The sequence below is a fragment of the Mus musculus genome, chromosome 4 (assembly GCF_000001635.26).
Source record: "Mus musculus strain C57BL/6J chromosome 4, GRCm38.p6 C57BL/6J".
Lineage (NCBI taxonomy): Eukaryota > Metazoa > Chordata > Mammalia > Rodentia > Muridae > Mus > Mus musculus.
In genome coordinates this window covers 81,410,923-81,423,888 of record NC_000070.6, presented here as the reverse complement: position 1 = coordinate 81,423,888, position 12,966 = coordinate 81,410,923, and the positions used below count along the sequence as shown (strand labels likewise).

Here is a 12,966-nt window from a genome sequence, read left to right as displayed (position 1 = left end):
AGATAGAAGATGAGTTCAGAGGTTCATATTTCTTATCCTTAGTAGGCTGAGGGAATTGGATTAAGAGCTTGAAGACTACATAATAAGATTAAGGGCAGTCTGGACTGCATAGTGAGCCCTGTCTAAATAAGTAGGGCCAGTGTGATAGAGTGTAGACTTGGAAATCCGGCAGAGGGGATTTCAAGTCCAACTTACCCCACTTAAGGGCTCTGTGACTCTGTGATGATCTTGCACTGTCCTTGCCTGGAAGATGGGAGAACAGTCTGTAGGACACTGAAGGAACACTCTGTCAGGCACTGGAGGAGCACTCTGTCAGGCACTGAAGGAGCATTCTGTCAGACACTGGAGGAGCACTCTGTCAGGCACTGAAGGAGCACTCTGTCAGGCACTGGAGGAGCACTCTGTCAGGCACTGAAGGAGCACTCTGTCAGGCACTGGAGGAGCACTCTGTCAGGCACTGGAGGAGCAGTCTATGGGGCACTGAAGGAACAGTCTGTCAGGCACTGGAGGAGCCCTGTCAGGCACTGAAGGAGCAGTCTGTCAGGCACTGGAGGAGCACTCTGTCAGGCACTGAAGGAGCACTCTGTCAGGCACTGGAGGAGCACTCTGTCAGGCACTGAAGGAGCACTCTGTCAGGCACTGGAGGAGCACTCTGTCAGGCACTGGAGGAGCAGTCTATGGGGCACTGAAGGAACAGTCTGTCAGGCACTGGAGGAGCCCTGTCAGGCACTGAAGGAGCAGTCTGTCAGGCACTGGAGGAGCAGTCTGTAGGACATGGAAGGAACATGAGGATCACTTATTTCAGACACTATGAGGATCCTTGTCTTCAAGATGTGTCTTCCCAATTCCAAATCTATTGAGTGATGATTAATGTGCCCAGTGTTTCAGAGTGTTTGATTATTAAAATAACTTTAGATCCATTTGTATATAACCTGATGGTGCTATGATCATAACTAGAACTTATGGATGGTTGCTAGTGGGTAGCCACTACTTCTATGGGTTTCTCAGTGTTGGGGGATTTAGTTTAAAATGGAACAGCTACATTTTTTTTTATTATTTACTTATTACTAGTTATACGAGTACACTGTAACTGACTTCTGACACACACCAGAAGAGGGCACCCGATCCCATGACAGATGGTTGTGAGCCACCATGTGGTTGCTGGGATTTGAACTCAGGACCTCCGGAACAGCAATCAGTGCTCTTAACCGCTGAGCCATCTCTCCAGCCCAACAGCTACATTTTTAAACATTAATACAAACAGGTATACTTTATCATGAGGAGTTTTTAAAATATTGAATTTTAAAATTGATTTGCTTTAAATATATGAACATCACATAAGATGAATGTTATCTTTCTTTGACAGGACTACTGATGGGTTCTAAAAATACATAGATCCAACTGGATCAGATTCTTATGGGCAGTTGGTTGTGTTGAATGTCTGTACCAGTCTACTTAATTTTTGACTTCATTTAGACTGAATATAGTTTTCTTCATTGGTTAACCTCTATAGCTATGCTGGTTAGTTACTTGTTGTTGTTAGTTTTATATTCAACTTGACATAAACAAGAGTCATCTAGGAAGTGGAAGCCTCAATTGAGAAAATGCCTTCAGTGGATTGGCTAATATGTATGTCTGTGGGGTCCTTTCTTCACTAATACTTGATGTGCGAGTGTCCAGCCCACTGTGAACTGTGCTACCCCTGGGCAGATGATGGTTCTGCATTGTATAAGAAAGCAGTCAGTCTTAAGAACAAGAAAGTAAGCCTGATTCTTCTATTTTCTGTGTCCAAGTTCCTGCTTTGGTGCACAGTCCTTCAGTGATGGATTATGTTGGGGAAATGTGAACCTAACAAGCCCTGTTCACCCCAAGTACGTTGTGGTCAGTGTTGTATCATAGCAACAGAGAATAAGGCAGGAGAGAAGGCAGTGGGTCTCATGGCAATTTTACCATTGAAAAAGAGAAAAAGTTGTGAGATGAATTTTTCTCCTTTGAGGAGCAGCATTTTGTAACATTTGAACTGTGCACTCTGGAGCCAGATGGTGTGTGTTGAGATCTTGGCTTCATACTGGTGATGTCACCCGAGACAAGGGACTTATCTTTGGTCTGCTTCCTCTGTTGGTGAGTGGACAGTGAGGATTAGGAGAATAGTTGAACAGTGTACTCTGAATGCTGCCCAGCACACTGTGATTGCACTGGGGATAGCTCTTCCATTCACCTCCCTCTCACCTTCAAGCCCTTCCCTTCTTACATCTCAACATTATATGTTACTGTTGCAACTAGTGGGAACATTTTAAAATCATTTCTTTGCAGCATATGAAACAAACTGTTACATTTAAGTCAATACCATTTTAGTAAAAAGAATTATAATAGCACCAAGCACTTTTCAGTCTTTAGATTTTTTTTTTTTTTAAAGATTTATTTATTGATTATTTGTAAGTACACTATAGCTGTCTTCAGACACTCCAGAAGAGGGAGTCATATCTCGTTATGGATGGTTGTGAGCCACCATGTGGTTGCTGGGATTTGAACTCTGGACCTTCGGAAGAGCAGTCGGGTGCTCTTACCCACTGAGCCATCTCACCAGCCCCAGTCTTTAGATTTTATTAAAACATAATGACTCCATTTTATTTCCTTTCTCTACAGAATGTCCTTTTAGTTGGTGTTTGGCATCATTATAGAGTACACTGAACCTTGAAGATGTTGGAAACCATAGGTAAGACTTCTCTTTTCTCCCTGTTTTTGTTAGAAATGAGCATGCATCTGCCGTTTTTATGGTATGCTATTCTTTATATAGTCACAGTAAATTGGATTTAAATTTCTGATCCAGTAGCGTTGAACTAGGTAGTGGATTTCTCTATTCGTGCAGTTTTATCCACATTGTTACCAAAAAAATCATTCAAAATAAATACATGCGAGAGTCTACAAATTATGTTTAATAAGCTTAATAGAAGCTCTACTCTGTTTTATGAACCTATTTATGACATTTGGGTGTCACTAGAAATCTGAACAGTAATTTAATACTAAAACAGGATTGTTATTCTCACTTGTATTTATGTAGGTAAAGCGCTGCCCAATAGGGCAGTAATTGTACCTCAGATTCCAGTGAAAATAGTTTAATTTCTGCATGAGATAATTTTGCCTGAGATGGGATTACTATCTGCATGTTACTACACTCTTCCCCACACTGCAGTGTGGGGCAGTGTTGTAGAGACAACTGATTGTAGAAAGCTGTGTCAGGTATGGCACATACTGCAGAGCTCACCGGTCAGCACTGTGCCTTCCCCAGGTAGCTCTTGGGAGCCTGAGTACTGAAAGGCATGTACAGTTCACTCTGACACCTCAGCAGTTGCCAGTTTTGAGGGAATGGGACAATAAAAGGAAAAGGAGCTGTTGTGACATTTGACATCTGACTCCATTCCTACTCTGATCATAAAATTCTGTGTGGCTACATTTTCTATGTCTCATTCTGCATTGAAATCTTAGGCCATAAAAACTGTTGGGACACATCGGGAAGTTCCTTGTAATGCAGGAGAAGGAAAGGGAAAGTGTGGCTTCCATTCAGACAGTGCTTTCAGGATTTCCTCCTGTTAGCAGTTGCTAAGTAGCATCACCCTCTAAGGATCAATGTGCATCTTAGTAATAGGCTTGTGTTCTGACTTACCATGGAAAATGTGATAGAGAACAAACAGAGTTCTCACGTGCATCTTTATCAATCTTTGCTTAGAATTTCTGAAAGAACTTTAACTTGTTTGTGTGTATGTACTCATGATCAATATAATATTTCATCACCCAGTGTCTGTGGAATGCCAGATGTCTCTAGTGGTGAACCCCTCTTTTCTGATTACTGTCATATACATGTAATATTGCATACAATGTACATGCAGTAGATGTTTATGCTGTCATCATGACTGTACTAGAACATATTTGAAGAATCTCCATTTGAAAAAAAAACCCAAAATTGGCTTCTAAAGTATAAGAACCTGTGTTTTTATAATTCAGAAATGTGTTGAAATTGACTGTAGAAGCATGTATGTAAGGTGGTAGGCCTATCAGAGCATAGTCAACATGCTCACTTTCATAAGATGTCTAGCCGTCATCTGAGTTATTGGTTTAAAGCATTTATAAATATGCTGTTTAATTTTAGGGTAAAATATTCCAAGGGTTGAAATAGTACCTTGAAATGTCCATTATCTAGGATTCTGAAATTATCTAGTGTAGAATACTTAAGTTTTTAATACATGGAATTATTGTACTTTGGATGTAATTCATCACTCACAGCCACATCCACTTACTAATGGGTTAATTATCAATTTTATTATACATAAATACAAGTTTGTTTATCTTTTTAAAAAAGAAGAGATTAGATTTTTAAGGCCATGCAAGGCTTTATGCTGTTTTCACGGGGCTGGAAACATCTGGCGCCAAGCTCAGTGACACATCGTTTGCATCAGTTTCTGGGGCTTTACAACTGTTTGCTTAAGCATATACTATACCCTGTTCCTGCTTTTAAATGAACTTCACTGTAAGAAACTTAAATATGTATAGTGATAGATTTTAGTCTTCCTTTAGGTCCTAAATCTAATCAAGCAGCTGGGTTGTTTTGAAGCATATGTAAATATGTTATTTAATTTTGAGAAAAAAGTATTTAAAGTCTTAAAAGAGTGTCATTATACTGAATTAAAAATATGTACTTTTTAAATTGCTTCATACTCAGTTCCCATGTGACAATGCTGTGCACTTTGGGAGATTATTTTAAGGTTTCTAAAGGTGTAAGGGTCTTCATAGGTTTCACGAGTCTTTTGAATTCTGTTATTGACTGATAATAGAAAAAAATCTCTTTGGAATAGACAAAAATCGGGCCCTGCAGGCAGCAGAGCGCTTGCAAAGCAAGCTGAAAGAACGCGGGGATGTTGCAAATGAAGACAAACTGAGTCTCCTGAAGTCTGTCCTGCAGAGTCCACTCTTCAGTCAGATCTTGAACCTTCAGACTTCACTACAGCAGCTAAAAGACCAGGTAGGATGGCATCACCCACAGAGGCCATCACGGTGTAGCAAAGATCTTGTAAGGAAAGGCTCATGCTTTTCCACAGGCTGACTTCTCTCTGCGTTAATAAATAATGAAGTCATTTAAACCAACAGACATTCAGGCTCGCAGTGCCTATTCCCTGCTGGTTATTTTTGTCCCTGTTGTTGCGGATGGTATGACATTATGTTGAAAGCTTGTGTGGATGCTTAGACATGAGCTCCTGCAGGAGGAAGGCTGCTGAGAGTGTTTGGGCTGGGTGGCTGCACCCTTGGTTTTCACTATCACTAGGCCCCGTTGTTCATGTAATCCTGCTCACTCAGATTCCGACGTTCAGTACAGCTACAGAATTTGAGAGTAGCATGAATTTGTATGTTTAATCATGTGTGTGAAGAAGGGAAGTCACCTCTGTTTTGACAGTGAGAGGATAATTACATTGTCATCAGCTAGAGGAGCTGCAATTCTCACTTCTTAAGAGTGTGCAAGTAGCACTTGCTTCCATGACAGCATCAGATGGCGATAAACATTAGGATTTCTAAATGTAACACCATGTTTTATTCCCTGAAAAATTATGAACATTAAAAAGTTTGAACATTTATATTAAAACTGAAAGCATATCACATGACAGAATGAAAACCAAAGTCAGATGTTCTTTGAACTTACTTAATTTAATCACCATTTCGCAGGTTTTAAAAACGTTTTTTAAAACAGTTCTTATCCTCTCAAGGTTTGAAGTTAATTTAATTATGTTCTCATGTTTTTATAATTAATTTAATGGTTATGGATGACTTGCTAGCAAATATTCTGCCTTAAAAGGGTAAAAATGAAACTTAAAAACTAGTTTCATAATTCAGTGAATGAGCATTTCTAGTGGGACGGATATTCCAGATGCCAACAGATAGTAGAGAAGCTTGCTTTGTGTCTTCCAGCCTTAACCCAGATTCCCGTGTGCTTTTGTAATTCCCCATAAATAAAAAGAAGAATCTTCAGAAATATTTATCTATTGGGCTGAGGAGACAGCATAGTCAACAGTGTCCCCATCCCCAGAACCCTCTATGAACAAACAAACACATGAACAACTGCAAGCTGGTATGGTGGTACTGGGGGAGAGAAACAAATGGATCTCACACGCATAGACACCTGCAAGTAGGCTGTGCAGGCGCACACACACACCCTCAAGTCATTTTTCTGTAGCTAGTTTCATCTTAATTATTTAAAAAGCCATGGTTGTGAATTTAAAAGTGAGTTTTTGTTGTATGTATGTGTGTTTCTTTTCTTGGTAAGTTACTGGAAAGACTGGATTTTAATAATGATGGACTAACAACCTTTTGGAGAAACCAGTGTCTAGAATATAAACATAAATATTACCATATTATGTTAGCAATTATGTTTTATAATAAATATTATCAAATTATGTTTTTTCAAAAGTGACCAGAAGTCTTCTTTGTGCATCTTGTGAACATGTAGTTGTAATGACAGGAAAATTAAGTCATATGCCAAGTATGTTAAAATACACTAGTAGTCAAGCAAAGTAGCTAGATCATTGCCTGTTAGGCAGCCTTCTGCAGGGAAGAGGGCTTGTGTCCTCTGTGTCCAGTGAAAGAACACAGATGGCCTACAGGTTGTCCTGGTTCTGCTGCTTTCAAGTAGAAATAGAATCTAACTCTAGGGCCTTGTGGGCTTAAATGGTTCACATGAAGCCTACTGAGATAGCTACTGAGTATTGTAAGGAGCTTCACAAAATATAGCCTATTGTGATTTCTATCACTGGTAGGGAATGTCTCTGATGCTATAGAGGGCACTGAGATAGAGATTGTTTCATGAGGATGTAAGATTTATTTAACTCTAGACAGACCAACAAGCAACAGCATGGCCAGATCTCTGAGAAGGCCTGAACTAGGCCTTTGCACCAGAAATAAATAACATAATGGGACTCTGAAGAGAGGAAATCAGGATATAAGTGGCCTTTCCTACACCTTTATGAGGATAGGGGATGTTTCTTAGGACATATGAGGCTCATAACTTTCCAGGCAGGATGCAGGGGAGGGGGCAGGAGCAGGATGTGTGTCCACCAAAACCTCCTTTGCTATAACTCTGCTTCTTGGGTGGAAAGCTCATGGCACCAGGAAGTCAGTTAAGTAGGACTCAGTATGTTGGCATCTGTGAAAGGTGGGAGCTGTTATAGAGGACGGTTTTCTGAGCAGCAGCTGGATTCTGATATTACATTCTAACACTATATTTTCAAGATTAATTTGTTAGGTCCTTGAATCCTGCTGCCATGTCTTAGATATCTTTGGATTTTTGTCTCATTGACCAAGTTTTTAAAAAAAAAAAAAAAAGGAGGGAAATGTGTAGCTCTGTGTGTCACAGTGGCTCAAGGAGGGAAATGTGTAGCTCTGTGTGTCACAGTGGCTCAAGAAGGTTCCTGATATGTTTCTAAGGCAGAGTTTCAAGTAGATGTCGGTTTCGTCACTGCCTTTGGGTTAGTTACTGCAGCCTGTTTTAGGTCTTTCAATTCTTGTTTCTTACAGAAACAGACTTGATGGCTATGCATCTCTCAAAGCTGGTGACCCTTCCCTGGACATTGAGAGTTTGCATTTGCATATGTATTTCGTGAACTTTCTCCAGCCTAGCATAGGTTGATGCCATTCATTCTTGACCATTGCCTTTTGCTCTCCAGACTTTTTACTTTGTAAGTGTCTAGTAAAATTTCAAAATTTATATGTTATTTTCTCTTTTAAAATTTAATTATAGATATTCTAGACTTTATCATGTTAGATTTAAAAATGCTAATATATGAATGTTTATAATTAAATAACTCATAAAATTTGTTTCATGCTCTTAATCCAGTGGCCATGTAAATTACCCATTGCTCACTTTAATTTGTTGCCTTATACCTATATTGGCTATTTGATGTGCAATTTTGCATGCACTGCAGGTGGAAATTATTGCTTCTGTCTGTTTCTTTTTCTGTCTTCAGCCCCTACCCCATGCCCAGTATCACTCTGTCTATTAGAAAAGCTCGAGGTGTATATAGCGCACTGAAGAACATGATCATATTGTTGTGTTAATGACAGATGCTGACATGCCGTGTTGAATTAAACCTGCAATTTTTCCCCTCCAATCCTTCTCATTACTTCCATTCAATAATGTTTAATTTTTCTAATTTGCTTCCACAGTATTAAGACTGCCCTTAGAAATCAAACTGTTTCCCTTTGGCAAATTAAACACTTGACAGGTGTGTAACTGAGAGGGCAAAAAAGCCGTGCCCTGAAGGGATGTGCTATTTAAATATTGTCAAAATTATTAGCAGGTCTGAGAGTATAATTGATGCCTCTGTTTAACTCTGCCACATTGTGTATTGTTCTAACGCCAGCTAAAAGGATGTATGCTATTAAACCTGAATAATCTCTAATCGCTGCAGCTCATTTCCTATTGCACGACTCCTGTTTAAGTGAAAGGGAACTGCGAGTGCGTGTCAATGATCTGTCAAACGCAGGTTCTGAGGCAGTGTCCTCAGTGTCACCTAGTCATCACAGCTATTAACTACAGGGCTTAATGCCTATTCATGAAAAAAATCTCACTATTGTGGGAGAAATAAACACGTTAGCAGTTTAATAATAGAATCTTGTCAGCCTTGAGCATATCGGATTTGCATATTTATTCGGAGACGTTGCTCCAGTCTAGTATAGGTGTGGATGCTTCTTTCCCGATTAATTAATTACCTTGCTTTATGAATGACCATGAGCACTAAATCAGCCTCCCCCTGTTGCTTGTAGGAACACTGTAAATTAAAATTATTAATTTTTAATAGAAATACAGTCCAGGGTTTATAAATTGACATTGGCAAGATTTTCTTTTAAACCACGACAACAGAGACTAATTCTAAGACTGGAGAAATGGAGTGGCTAGCTCAGGCTACCAAGATGCTTCCCTGGAAAATGAGCCTTGGGCTAGGACTATCAGGGGCCACTTGAGAAAGACTCGCAGCATCTGTGGCATATGGCACGCTGCTGTATTAGTGGTGTGGTTAATGCTTACAGGTTCCTAGTTGATCCATCCTGCCCCCCCCCCTTTCAAAATTATGTTGGTGTGTACATACATGTTTTATTTAGAAGATTTTGAAGTATAATATATATATATATTATATATATGTGTGTATATGTGTTTATATATATGTGTGTGTGTATGTATGTATTATATATGTGTGTGTGTGTATGTATGTATGTATGTATTATATGTGTGTGTGTATGTGTGTATGTATGTATGTATGTATGTATGTATTATATGCTAGACATCTCTGAAAAGTTTTAACTGAAGAGATGCTAGGTTTTTACATGGTAGTAGGGTTGGCAGTTAGAGTAATTAGATCATTGAACAAATCACTTTCATTTTTGAAGTACCATCTGCATGCTGGAACTTTTTTTGTATAATTCTGTATTTGTAAGTAAGTTTTACCTGTTTACACTCAAAACAACTCCTGATGACAAACAACTTGAACAATGAACAAAAGTGAACACAAATGCAAGCACACTAAAACAGTAGTAGATCTGTGAATACCTAAGGACCCTGGCTTATAAAGTTCAAATCATTTAATTTTGGTTTCCAAGGATCGGAGTAAAACCAAACCAAATTACAAAAGAACTGGGAGTTTTAACCTTCTCATTTTGAGTCATTCATTGGACTCCATTTTTCCGTGGCAACAATTAATAATTTCTAGCACACTAATGCTTTTATGGAGTATTTATATGTGTTTACAATATCGTTGTTGATCATCTAAAATCAATGAAAAGCAGTGAATAATAAAATAGGGTTCTTACAATTTCAGGGAGAAAACAGAACACAAGAAAATAAGGTAAGAAAAGCTCTGATGGAAAGAATTGCTTAGCTTTGCTTAAAGGAATTGTCCCAAACAGAAGGGACAGTATTTAAAATGCATCGTGAAAAATGAGTACTTTTCTGCAGAGATGAGGGAATAGTTTCAGGTGGAAGGAAGAGTAATTACACGTGCACAGAGTGCTTTTCAAAGGAGGGCATTATCTGAAGTCGGTTTTGCTTGGCCTACTTGGAGGTGGCAGAGCTGCTATTGGTGTGCAGTGGGTAGAGCTAGGGAAGTTGTCACATGCCCATTGTGCCTAGCACAGGCTCCCCCTCCCCCTACATGGAGTTGATGAGTTTGTTAGACTCCATGGCCCAGATTGAGAAACCCTGGCTATATCCACACTTTTATTCACCAGAATTCCTTCATGATAAAACTCTTGAAGACAATAGTTATACTGCATATATATCTCAGGATAATCTGAAGCAAGCACACAGTCAACATCATGTCCAAAGGAGAGAGTCCAACATTAAGAATAGGTACCTACTCTCCGGCTTTCTGTTCAACGTGTACTTGAAGTCTGAGCTAGAGCAATAAGAAGTGAAGGAGCAGAGGGGATGCAAATAAGACGGTAAAACATCAACGTTTCCTTATTAGCAGATACGATTCTATAGATAAACAAAACCAGTGCTTCTCAGCCTTCCTAATGCTGTGACCCTTTAATACAGTTCCTCATGTTGTGGTGACCCCACCAGTCATAAAATTATTTTCATTGCTACTTCACAAGTATTATTTTGCTACTGTTATGAATCACAATGTAAATATTTGTGTTTTCTGATGGTCTTTTTGGGGTCATGACCCACAGGTTGAGACCTGCTGCCATAAATGCTCTAGCAGAAATGCCTAGGCTGTGTGTGTGTGTGTGTGTGTGTGTGTGTGTGTGTGTGTGTGTGTGTGTGTGATTAAGCATAAAAATTAACGTAGGAGGCTTTAATAGCAGTTTGATAAATAACTTTGAATGTGATTTGAAAAATACACAAACCATTCTTCACAGGAATGGTATTCATATTCCTGATGCTAAGAACCTGTGTTCTTTTAGTCACTTTAGGTTGTCTGGCATGAGCAGAGTCATGCCTGAAAATGTCTAGCTTGTACATAGATATCTGCAAACCCAAGGGATCAAATCCATGTCCAAATGTGGAGATAATGCCTGTAGGCTGCATCATTATCAGCTCTGATAACTTCTTACAGTTTAGACAGAGGGAAAGAATGAGGTCTTGGCAGATGACTCAGGGGATAAGTCATTTGCTTCTCAAGTGTGAAGACCTGAGTTTGGATTCCTAGAACCTTCATACAACCTGGACAGAGCAGAGTGTCTAATCTCAGCGTTACTGAGGATGTAGAAGGTGCACATAGGAGATGCCCTGATGTGCTGAGCCGGCTATCCTGGTATAAATAGTGGCAAACAATTCAAGACTATGTCACATATAATCTGAAAGATGAAGATGGATAACCATGCACACACATCATACACATACAAAAGAGAAATGAAAAATTTTGGTACTTGAACATTTAAAATTTTTGGTATGGAGTGAGGGACAGGTGTGTATACTTGCCATAGTGTGTGAGCAGAGGTCAGAAGTCAGCGTTGTGAAGATAGGTTATTCCTCCCACCTATATGGGGCTCTCAAGTCCTAAACTCAGATTACCCTATATGAGAGTCAGTTTCTTTCTTTTTTTTTTTTTTTTATTACGTATTTTCTTCAATTACATTTCCAATGCTATCCCAAAAGTCCCCCCCTCCCCCCCACTCCCCTACCCACCCATTCCCATTTTTTGGCCCTGGCATTCCCCTGTACTGGGGCATATAATGTTTGCCTGACCAATGGGCCTCTCTTTCCAGTGATGGCCGACTAGGTCATCTTTTGATACATATGCAGCTAGAGTCAAGAGCTCTGGGGTACTGGTTAGTTCATAATGTTGTTCCTCCAATAGGGGTTGCAGATCTCTTTAGCTCCTTGGATACTTTCTCTAGCTCCTCCATTGGGGGCCCTGTGATCCATCCAATAGTTGACTGTGAGCATCCACTTCTGTGTTTGCTAGGCCCCGGCCTAGTCTCACAAGGGACAGCTATATCACCGTCCTTGCAACAAAGGCTTGCTAGTGTATGCAATGGTGTCATCGCTTGGAGGCTAATTATGGGATGGATCCCTGGATATGGCAGTCTCTAGATGGACCATCCTTTTGTCTCAGCTCCAGACTTTGTCTCTGTAACTCCTTCCATGGGTGATTGTTTCCAATTCTTTTTTTTTTTTTTTTTTCCCATTTTTTATTAGGTATTTAGCTCATTTACATTTCCAATGCTATACCAAAAGTCCCCCATACCCACCCACCCCCACTCCCCTACCTGCCCACTCCCCCTTTTTGGCCCTGGCGTTCCCCTGTTCTGGGGCATATAAAGTTTGTGTGTCCAATGGGCCTCTCTTTCCAGTGATGGCCGACTAGGCCATCTTTTGATACATATGCAGCTAGAGTCAAGAGCTCCGGGGTACTGGTTAGTTCATAATGTTGATCCACCTATAGGGTTGCAGATCCCTTTAGCTCCTTGGGTACTTTCTCTAGCTCCTCCATTGGGAGCCCTGTGATCCATCCATTAGCTGACTGTGGGCATCCACTTCTGTGTTTGCTAGGCCCCGGCATAGTCTCACAAGAGACAGCTACATCTGGGTCCTTTCGATAAAATCTTGCTAGTGTATGCAATGGTGTCAGCGTTTGGATGCTGATTATGGGGTGGATCCCTGGATAAGGCAGTCTCTACATGGTCCACCCTTTAATCTCAGCTCCAAACTTTGTCTCTGTAACTCCTTCCAAGGGTGATTTGTTCCCACTTCTAAGGAGGGGCATAGTGTCCACACTTCAGTCTTCATTTTTCTTGAGTTTCATGTCTTTAGGAAATTGTAACTTATATCTTGGGTATCCTAGGTTTTGGGCTAATATCCACTTATCAGTGAGTACATATTGTGTGAGTTCCTTTGTGAATGTGTTACCTCACTCAGGATGATGCCCTCCAGGTCCATCCATTTGGCTAGGAATTTCATAAATTCATTCTTTTTAATAGCTG

General features: G+C 40.0%; 1 protein-coding gene across 10 annotated transcripts in view; it reads left to right on the top strand.

The window, feature by feature from the left end:
* Positions 1-12,966, top strand: part of Mpdz (multiple PDZ domain crumbs cell polarity complex component) — a 164,399-nt gene that overhangs the window by 19,009 nt on the left and 132,424 nt on the right. For all 10 annotated transcript variants that reach the window (NM_001305286.1, NM_010820.3, NM_001305284.1 and 7 more), the window contains exons 2-3: positions 2,647-2,716; positions 4,851-5,017. In NM_001305286.1, the coding sequence (NP_001292215.1) occupies positions 2,701-2,716; positions 4,851-5,017 (183 nt within the window). In that variant the 5' untranslated portion in view covers positions 2,647-2,700. The remainder of the gene's footprint in view (positions 1-2,646; positions 2,717-4,850; positions 5,018-12,966) is intronic.